The 11,045-nt window shown below is 39.4% G+C and overlaps 1 protein-coding gene across 2 annotated transcripts; it reads left to right on the top strand.

Annotated features, from left to right (window-relative positions):
* Window positions 1-106: 106 nt before the first annotated feature.
* Window positions 107-10,788, top strand: LOC123967793 (ras-related protein Rab-5A). 2 transcript variants are annotated; one of them, XM_046044034.1, is made up of 6 exons: window positions 107-402; window positions 2,489-2,715; window positions 3,379-3,530; window positions 5,889-6,011; window positions 6,302-6,395; window positions 8,893-10,788. In XM_046044034.1, the coding sequence occupies exons 2-6, from the start codon at window positions 2,550-2,552 to the stop codon at window positions 9,006-9,008; spliced, it is 651 nt and encodes a 216-aa protein (XP_045899990.1). In that variant the 5' UTR covers window positions 107-402; window positions 2,489-2,549; the 3' UTR covers window positions 9,009-10,788. The 2 variants fall into 2 exon arrangements, with proteins under 2 accessions (XP_045899990.1, XP_045899991.1); XM_046044035.1 differs by having other exon boundaries at window positions 108-398.
* The last annotated feature ends 257 nt before the right edge of the window (window positions 10,789-11,045 follow it).

Genomic DNA, 11,045 nt, shown 5'->3' with positions numbered 1-11,045 from the left:
ATAGACTGTTTTCTTTTGACCTAACGTTAGGTTTATGTTACGACAAATGCACTCTTTTCTGGCCTAGTTTCCCCGTTGAAAAAGTCTTGATTGTTGTTTTATTGCTGTGTCTGGTATTTTGGTATTTGGAAAGGCACATACCGGTAAATTGGGAATAAATACTAACATACGATTGGTTCCTCGCACCACTACGTAGGCGGATTGTCAATTCCAGTCACACGATCTGTCATCATCGTTCGTACAATGCGAAAAGGGAAGTTGAAAGAAGTGGGAGAGGGACATCGCGCAGCCTTAAGAAATCTAACGTTACAGTAGCTCGCTGGGTTCTCGATACACTGTGAAGTGCAACAAATATTGTGCTGGAGACACCATTTACATTAATTAGTTTCCTCTTCTTGGTAGGTGAGTAGCTAATATGTGTGTTAGCTAGCTGGCTAATGGCTATCCGGGTGGGCTCCTCCCGATGCGGCCACAGCTAAACAACGTTCGCTGACTGTGTTAGCATGCCTAGTATCTATTATCCGGCTAGCTAACCCTAGCTGGATGGGCCGAGCTAGTTAGCATAGTAAGTTAACGTTAAAAGGCGGGGGATTTTGGATCAGTCAGCATGTTAAGACCATTAACACATTAACGTTGACCCATGTTTGATATAACAAACATCTGCGACTCTATTTAGTCCCCTGATTGTATTGGGCAGTTCATTGAACTAACGTCATGCTGCTAAGGTTAGCTAGCTGTCACTAGCTGTACACACCCTAAACGGCATCATCTGTGTTTTGGCATTCTCAAACGTCAATGCTGTAGCGCTAACGTTATAAGAGTGGGTACAATACTAACGTCACCCAGACTGGAACTTAATTAACTCAGACAGGTGAAATCATGCTTTCTTTCAGGCAGAAATGGGTCCTGGGCTGGACATTACTTAACGTTACTAGGTAGCTATGTTGCTAACGCTATTAGTCATGGCTTTGCTAATTCGAGCCAGTCGACAACAACATAACATGTTATTTGTGGTTAAGTGTGTGTCGTAACGCGATTTGGACAAGTTGACTAATATTTTTGGACTGGTGCTTCGTGATTACTTTGTTGGTGTAATGAGAAATATCAAAGTTACAGAGAGAATCTGTTATTAGGTAGGTATGGTTGATGTTATTCACCTTAAATCTAAGTTTACGGACCGACAGATGGAAAACTGTCTACAACTTAACCTTAAAACATTATTCCCTCGTATATGTCCGGGCCCATGACCGGGCCTGTGTCATACAGATCTCCTTTGTGACAGTCTCTCACATACCGTAAAGCTATAAACAGGAGTTGCCAGAGGTTTGTTGTTACAGATTTTCACAGCTACACCAGTTGTTCAACTTTCTGTCATTTGTAGACTTTGCAGTTAAATTTCTACAGGTGAGAAACTTTGGAAGCAGATGTTCAGATGCTCTTTGTGTGACACCAGTTGCTAAAATGTTGGGGTTACTGCTGAGGTGGACATTTGACACTCACTACAGTATTTTCCACACCCTAATATGTTTTTGCCACACCTGTAATAGCTCAGCTAGATATGGCAAGCAACCAACTATTGTTTGGAGAGGAAAGTAAGTACTGTTTGTAATGGTATTGTGATATCTTGGTGACCTGATGTGTGATGAACTACAGTAAATGTTCCTCAGTGGTCACTGTGTCATCTGTGAGACTGTGGCATTTTGGCCTCAGGGTTTGGACTGTTTCTTAGAACAGCATTAAACTTAATATCTTAACATAATCTTAAAAATTAGGAATATGTACCCCATTCTACAAACAAACTGCATCAATCTGTGCCTGAACATTTTAGTTTCTAACAAGTTAGCTTAACTTTTATTTTCATCATTTCTAGTGTTGTAGTACTTGAGACCGATCACTTTTTGATGGGCTTGGTCTCGTCTCGGACTCAACCGCATTTGTACTCTGTCTTGTCTCGGTCTTGGACATTGAGGACTCGGGATTTTATTTCAAGACCATAACTTTGGGAATATCAATAAATTGCTTTTGCATTGTCTCATTTATTTGTTAACATCCTAACTTTGATTGGATGTAAAACATATTGCTTCAAATGCAATACAGTTAAGCAGCAGCAGCAGTTCTTTATCACACATTGACATAAAATCCAATCGTTAAATAGGGTTTGCTTTTATGTTCTCTGTGCTATTGCCACAATTTTGTATGCTCATTTACCTACAGAGAAAATACTTAAACTTAACTATCTAAGTTAGTATGTTCCAAGTGGTGTATGCTACCAAAAACCACAGATAAATAATTATTAGTGCTTTGCTTGTCGTTATCATGATTTGTTGCAGAAAATAAAATATCAAAAGAAACGCTTGAATTTCTAATGAACATAGTAAACCTGTATATTTCCATTTTAGCCAAAATGTTCTCCTGACGTCGATTTTTGAATCATTAAGATTTTTTATGTGAGAATGACACTAAGCTTTCTTTTCTCTCTCCTGCTCAGGTCTTTTCTAAAGTTTTTCACAGTACATCAGCGTCCAAAGGAAGAGCCCGGACTGTGTGACATGGCAAGTAGAGCCGGAGCTACACGACCCAATGGGCCAAACGCAGGCAACAAGATCTGCCAGTTCAAACTTGTGCTTTTAGGAGAGTCGGCTGTGGGGAAGTCAAGTCTCGTACTTCGTTTTGTCAAGGGACAGTTTCACGAATTCCAAGAGAGCACAATCGGAGGTATGTATCCTCGTTATGGCCATGTTGTGGCTTATTTTTTCTGAACAGGCAGGCGAAATTGTATTGATACTGATTGATATTACTGACATACTTTTATTTGCCTTCTTGTCACTAACAGCGTTGCAATGATCACTTAGTGGAATAAGCATTGAATATCTCAATTATCATCGTATGTCAGTAAATTGATCACAAAATATGACATCAGCATCAGCTCACACTGGAAGATTAGGCATGAAGAAGGCAAAGGTACCTTTGAATAAAGTGACAATTAGAGAGATGCAGTCAATGATGGCCTAAAGGTGTGTGACCCTAAGGTCGCTGGTGCGATCCCCAGAACGGCAATAGTGACGTTTCCAGGTGTGAAAGTGTGTTATTGACGAAATGTAAACAGTAAAAAAGGGAGCATTGCTGTCAGTGAAGCATCTCAAAGTAAATAAAGGTTAACAAATGTGTTTAAGTGATTCCCACCGTACCTAATGCCTCAGCACACATCCAGATTTTGGATGTTCAGTATAGAAAATGCTCAATATCACTAGAAATGTCAACCAGATAATAATCCTGTGTGTCTCCAGCATTTATCTTAAATTATTTGATTCACTTTTACACATTTTGTGTAGCTCAGTAGCTACAGGCCCATTTGTCATTGGTTCCTTTGCTTTGCAGCTGCCTTCCTGACTCAGACGGTATGTTTGGACGACACAACAGTCAAGTTTGAAATTTGGGACACAGCTGGTCAGGAGCGCTACCATAGTCTGGCTCCCATGTACTACAGAGGTGCCCAGGCAGCCATTGTTGTGTATGATATAACAAATGAGGTGAGTCAGGTGCCAGGTTTTCTGGCATGTGGTTCCTCTTACCAACGCTGCTTTCACCAACCATAGCTGGAACAACATTGTTGTCAATAATGAGGAGATAGTGGGGGTTTCCATTTTACATTTTCTAACACCATGTATTTTCTGTCTGTTGTGTTCTAAGTATTTTGACAAATAAAGAGATGAGTCATCACTCAACAACACAGCGTGTGGTAGACATTGTAGACCTAATACATGAGTCATACTCAAATAGATATTTAAACAGTATTTATACATAGCTAGTTTTTGATTACAAAAAGAACATAGTGGAATGAGAATCATTAACCTCCACATAGTCTATATCTTAAACGGCAACTGTCGAATTTGATGTCAAAACTGCAGCTGCCATAAAGACAACAGCTGATTGAGTCATTCTATTTGTAAATTGTACCAGAAAGATCGACTGTGATTGGTTGTTTGTGTAAAAAGTTGGTCACAAAAATAGGATGAAGAGATACATAGTTTAATGTTAATATTACTATCGGGTATGAACATTGCTCAGTGACAAAGCCAGCAGCAAAGAAGCACCTTCTGACACTAAAAAAAAAAAATTTTTTTTAACAGTAGATTGTTTAAAGACGAGGGCCGGTATTTATAAAAGTTCTCAAAGTGCCATTTTAGTCTTAAGTGCTGAGAATGAATGAAATTTACTCCTACTTTTTTAAGAATAAAAGCAAATTATTACATTTCTTAAAGTTAAGAATCACTCTTACTCTCTCCAGTTGCCAGTAGGGGCTTGTGATGGCACTGTGGAGACAGAGACATGCGCAAATCTTTCAGGAGTGGAAGGATGTTTATGAATTATTTGACGACGCACAGTTAATTAGACGGGGTCGGATAGCGCAGTGTAATGGGAATTTCATGAGAACCATCTTTAAAACACTGCCATGTGTCTAATCTCACTAGGGGCCTCCAGCCTCTTGGGTATGGGGTCAATGGATGGTAAATGTGTGTGATGCTTTAACAATTGTCCAGAGGGGTCATGACTTTAAGTGGTTCACCACAGGTACCTTGGACATGGGTGTCTTTCTATAGATCCCCTAGGGAACACTGAAAGACACCATGTTCCTTTGATGAGATAGTACTCCGACCCTGAGACTAAGATAAAAGCTGCATGAGCTGTTACACTGCAGCCCATTCGGATGATACTCTCTGATGTGTATGTGTCCCCGTGAGTTCCTTCTGCAAAAGACATAATCTGTCAGCGAGGGATGTCATCTGACCACTGACTTTACGCAGTAACGCATTTTCAGCTAACTGAAGGTTGTGATGACGCTTTGTTTATTTGCCACAGGACAAACGCAGCAATGCTGATGATTTCGGGCCATCACAATCATCATTAAGCTGAATTGTCATGGAAACAATTATGGCACTTAGAGCTTCACTCATTGTCACGCATTTCCCAACAACACCCCCCGTAATCCAACAGAAGCAAGCACAATTCATGCAGATAGCCGGCTTTACTGGAGTAGTAGGTGCAAGTGATGGCGCTCATATAAAGATCAACTTTTTTTTATCTTTCATTTCCAATGTGTATATCATAATGAATTCTCTTGTTAAATGTGTGTTGAGTGAAAACTCCTCTTAGGAATTTCACCATTTAATGTGAACTTTAAGAATGTTATAAGGAAATTATTCAGTGATTGGTCCTTGCCTACATTGACATCAAAAATCCTGTTTGCAGCACAGCAAAGTGACACTTAAGATTTAGTCCTACACTACACTAAGACTGAGGTGCTTGATAACAGCGGCGCGGTGGTTAGCACTGTCGCCTCACAGCAAGAAGGTTGTGGGTTCGATCATGGAGTGTGACTGGTTGTTTGTCTATGTGTGGCCCTGTGATGGAGCCCCCCGCGACCCTGTACGCAGGATAAGTGTTTGACGATGGATGCTTGATAACTAACTTTTAAGCAGCTTTGAGCTAAGAATTTGTTACTCTTAAGTCAATTGTTAGCAGGGTAATTCTGAGAAGCTTGATAAATACGGGCCCAGGTCTTGAACAAAGAGTCCTTTCCTTTCCTATCTTCAATGTAGGCATATAGCCCAAATTTAAAATAAATAAAAAAATCCTTGTGTGCACTGTATAACCTCTGCATTGCAGTATAGCATACTCACACAAAATACTGCTTTTTACTGAACATGAGCTGAGGACATTTTCATTAGATTCATATTTCATCATTTTAATGAGTCTCTATTCTGGGTCTTGGTCAAAAGATTGGTAAATGTCTAGCCAGACATCATAGGAAGGCACCTTTTGTCCTGATCTTTCTATTATGTGGATCTTATTGTTATTTCACTAACCCTCCCTTTTTTATTTGCCAGGAGTCATTTGTACGGGCGAAGAACTGGGTTAAAGAGCTTCAGAGACAAGCCAGTCCAAATATTGTAATAGCTCTGGCTGGGAACAAGGCTGATCTCGCAAACAAGAGAGCACTGGATTTCCAGGTTTGTGTTCTTCAAATCCTTAATTATCTAGAGGAACCACAACAAATCATTACAAGTAAATTGGGGTTTGTGTCAAAGTCTGTTGAAGCTAACATAAAACATTCACTGGCCGATTATTAATTTTGATGTATGTTGACAGAATACAACAATCTCTGGCTGATTGGCCCTGATCCTGTCTACTACTTGGAAAAATACCTACTTTACTTCCTCCATATTTAGTTTTTTGTTCATGCAAACTGTGTACAATCATTTTAAGTGATAATTTCCTGATGTTGGTTTCACTTCCATAGGATGCACAGTCATACGCAGATGATAACAGCTTGCTTTTTATGGAAACATCAGCAAAGACCTCTATGAACGTGAATGAGATTTTCATGGCCATTGGTAAGTGTCTCTTAAATCTTAAATTTCCTGATCTTATCTATATAAACATTTGAAGAATTCTAATATGAAATAAATGTAAGCAGAACTATGACCTGACCTACTGTTGGAGCCCCGATACGCCAATGACCAGTGGTGGACTCAGCAAATGTTGTTGAAGTGACTTTGAGCAGCAATAAAAGACTGGTCGTGTTAGTAGCATCCAACTGGAGTTCATGTTTATCGTAAATTGGAAGCCGTTTGGATTAGGCTTGGGCAATATCAAGGTATTACGGTGTAACAGGGTATTTAGAAGTCCCAGCGGTATGACTTTCAATACCATCAAAAATACTGACGAGCCTCTTTCCATAAAACTAATATGGAGACGCTGTATTGTAGTGTACGCCCTCAACGCAGGCAGGCAACGCCGCATGAAATTTGTATTTCCAGCAATTGGACAGCAACACACATGAGAGCTTTAGCTGCAGCCTTTATTCACTGACAAACTGTACACTTACTGCTCACCTTTTCTCTGCAGCATTCACCTGCCGCTCGCTCACTTTCGCTCAGACACACACTCACTACTCACAAAAGGGAGTGAGTCATCGGTGACTGCGAGTGGTGTAGATAACGTTACAGGACTTTGGTCATTGGATCCTCCAGCAAAACTTTATGGAAGAAGGGTGCTTATTTCGTATCTATTCTATGGGCCATAAGTATTTACACCCAGCAAGACTTGTCTAAGTAGGCTAATTGCATATTAGACACAGCATTGTAGGCTAGACAATGTCATACATGCTACAAAGACTTCTATCACCAGCAGCTCAGCTTTTACGTCCTATTGTTTTTGCTCTCTCTCTTTAAAACTGCTAAGTGTTCATGCAGCAAAAACTGTTAAGACCAAAACGCACCAGAATTGGTAGGTAGGTTGCAAATTCCACCCACTACCCAGGCGTATAAAATGACACTCATTGACCTCAATGTGGCTCTATAACAGTTAAGTTTCCGTTTCTGCAATTATCTCAAATGGCTTGGCTTAGAGTGAAAATTCTTTCATCATTTTAATCTCTTAAGTCATCTGAATTTGGTCTTCTGCTCTGAAAATGTCAAAATTAGCATTCTGAGCAATCTGCTTGGATCCCTATCATTGCCTCTTGCGGCTATATTTGTTTTGTTTACACAAATACTGTCATTTATAGTATATTCCAATGAAATGTTAGGAAGGTATGAAAAAATAGATGCCATTCAAGCCTAATTTGAATATACAATATTTACCATTAGGCTGGTACGTTGTTAGCAGTTAGTCCATGATGTGCCTTAATGAAATGTCACAGCTCATAATGTTCACATAGGTGTTATGGCCGAAGTTTACCACTGGTACTTAACAGTCTCTTTGGAAACATAGACTGTGCTTGATTGACAGCTTCATCACTCTCTTCTCAGGGCGGGGCAAATCAGACCATTATTTTTATTAGTACATAGACTTTGGTGCCATCAGCTAATTCTACAGTAATTGAAAATGCCCTTGTGGGTGTGCAGGGCTTTAAAGAGATCTTTATCAAAAGTGGTTGATTATGTGATGCGCTTATTGAAAAGAAATTAGGATTATTTGATTTTTTTTTTATTTTAAACTCAAATTGATATTGCTTGCAAAAATCCAGCATTGGTTGGGCTCATTAGTGATCATTGACAAAGTATCTTTGAAAAGCAACTTAACACCCTCTTTTAACTTGAACAAGCCTACTTCACAACTTTATGCACAAAGGCAATGGAGAGTGATAGTCTGGACATGTCTTTGCAAATTACAACTCCATACTGTCCACACTGATAACAGTTGATTCGGGAGTGTGGTGTCCCTGAGAAGCACAGGAATATAAAATTTTCTCTGAAAACTTTTGTATTTGTGCAGACCAGGATTAATTGAATATGTAATTAATTGACTATAATTTACTAACTCGGAAAAAGAGGATTAAGTGTTAAGCCACTCTTAACAATTTGGTTGATCAGTTTCGTTGTCGACTAGTCTGTTAATTTATTCCATTAGTCGACTAATCATAATTATTCTAGTCACCCCTAACCCTAATTAAACCATTTAACTAATTCAACTTTTCTAAAACTACAGAGTTGAGTTCTCGCCTCAGAACCTCTCAAAAGTGTATTTAGTGATGATTTAGTGGTGTACAAAACTTGTTAAAACTAAAAAACGTTCCACTGTTAGCTTTCCACTTTTTCCGCTGTTCGCATGAATGCTTCTTCTTCGTGAATAGTCTTGCAGTCATGGCAGACAATGGAAGCGATACTGCCCCCAGCACTTCCTGCAGTGCATTGCAGTTAGAAATGAACAACCAGAAATGTTCTTAATAAGAAGATTGCTGTCTCTCCCTTAAACAGCCTCTCTGAATTCTTCTAATGGACGTTGTCGATTATGTCGACTAAACGCCGTCCTATTGTCATCATAGGTTATGGTTATCAGACCACTTATGGTGAGGTCATCACTGATGTTGTTGCTTTGTCATTGCAGCAAAGAAGCTACCCAAGAATGAGCCTCAAGCGGCAGGAGCCAGCAGCGGGCGGAACCGGGGAGTGGACCTGACAGAGTCGGCTCAGCCCACCAGCCGTCCCTGCTGCAGTAACTAACCCAGCTCTTCCTGCTCACCCCCTCTTGCCCCCTCCCCAAACAACATCTGGACATCTGGCTCCTTGGCTTCCTGACGTCAGACCTGACCGTCAACCTCACTTCCCTGGAATAGCTAAAAGACTCTGTATAGCTGCATTTCTAATACCTTTTTTTTTTTTTTGTTGATGTTCTGTTTGTTCCTTTTTTTTTTTTTTTTTTTTCTTTTTTACTTTTTTTAAGAAGTGTATATCAGTATAATGGATGCATGTATCACTACAACTCCTAAAAAGAAAACAACACATTTTTATTTTACTATCCAGTTGGAAGACTAACCCCATTTGAGCGAGCGAGAAGCCTGTGATTGTGTCGTGTGTGAATTTCCGCGTGTGATTTGCAGATGAGAAGGTGTAGCCTCATTTGTCACTTCACAGGGTCAACTAGATGTGAATGATGTTGCTTGTAATACTCTTTGTGTGCGGGTTAAGTTATGCTCACAATCAGAAGAAAACCAAATTGTTCCCATCTTGAGACGCCTGGCTTCAACAGTCTGTTGTGAGGCATCCGTGTATTGAGACAGTGCCAGGAAAGGACTTTTGTGCAAACCAAGAATCCCTCCCTCCTCACATCTGTTACACAAGAAGACATCTTCATCCCAGGCTCCTAATGGAAAGTGCGAAAAAATTTATTTGGTACTCTCCAGATTTTGAACAAAAATACACAGAAAAACATCTTGAAGTAGGCTGTAGAAGAAAAACTTCCTCCATACACATCTGGCTTCCCATTTTGTGCAACTATCTGTAGAGCAATATGGGCTTGTGACATTGCTGTATATCATATCAAAAGTCTTTGTAGTGTGGAAAACATGGAGTTTTGGAAAGTGTGGGAACATCAGGAACCAACACCTTCAGGCCAACATGAGGCCTGTATGACAGGGTTTTTAAATTAGGCTTTGCTATTTAACAAATACTTTCATTTTGCTTTACTGAAGCCCAATAAAGTTTTGACATGGATGTGGCTTCACAAGGAAAAGATAATCAACAGGAAACTTTTAAGACTGTTGAAAATCCTGCTTTGTGAGTTGTCTTGCAAAGACTTGAGCACACGACTAGTTGTATGTTAAACTCTTTGTTAATCTGCTCTGTTTCTGTTCAGGCCAGTAGTCAACCTGCATCAGTTTGGGTGATCTTAATCACAGGGGGATTGTTTTTAGACTATAGTTCAAGCAGCACACAAACAGAAAATTTGACTACTATCCATTGTCACAAGTATGTGGGGGAAAAAAATACTCTAATGTTGTTATAGGGTGCAATGTTGCAATGTTGTCTTCTTTCTCCTTTAGTACAGCTTGCAGAGCTCATGAGCTCACCAGGAAATTATCTAGAGATTCCGAACAATTGTACAGTTAATTATTGGTCTGCTTATTATTATTTTTTTTTCATCCTAGACCTTGTCACAAACTGGTCAAATGTTAAGCAGTGGTGGTCTTTTTAGGTATATGTAGTGTTATTAACAAAATCCCTCTCTGGTGTCTTGTTACTTTTCTCAGAAATGGTCCATGGTTATGTTTGAAAGGAACTTTTATTGCATTGCACAGTGTTGATCATGTTTTAATTAATGCCCTTCAATTTTATATGACAGACTGTATTGAACTTGCTAACCTACAGCTATAAGCAGGTAGCATAATTAACGTTTCTGGTGGTCTCTCTTACAGCTCAATGAATTTTAATGATGTAAAACAGCATTACTAGTGATGGGCAGTTTTGAGTGTCTGAATACAACTTAATAAATTCAATAAAGAGGTCTCTTGTACGCCTTTTTGCTATGAATATGTCAGTGGCATCACATGTAAGTGAAGTTTCAAAATAGTATGAAACAAGCGCTTTTTTCTACTTTTATTAAAACCAAATGTTATGTGACTCTTTGGATGATAAAAGTCCAGCCACAACATCTGCAGACCTGAGGTTTAAAGAGGTCTTTTTAGGCTTTTTGGCCTTTTCCCTTAATTGAGTTATATATCTTTTTTGTGCATGTAATAGGTTTGCAAAGTGAAAAAGTCC

The sequence above is a fragment of the Micropterus dolomieu genome, linkage group LG03 (genome assembly GCF_021292245.1).
Source record: "Micropterus dolomieu isolate WLL.071019.BEF.003 ecotype Adirondacks linkage group LG03, ASM2129224v1, whole genome shotgun sequence".
NCBI lineage: Eukaryota > Metazoa > Chordata > Actinopteri > Centrarchiformes > Centrarchidae > Micropterus > Micropterus dolomieu.
Note: the sequence above shows the minus strand (reverse complement) of the source record. Positions and strands in the feature narration are given on the sequence as shown.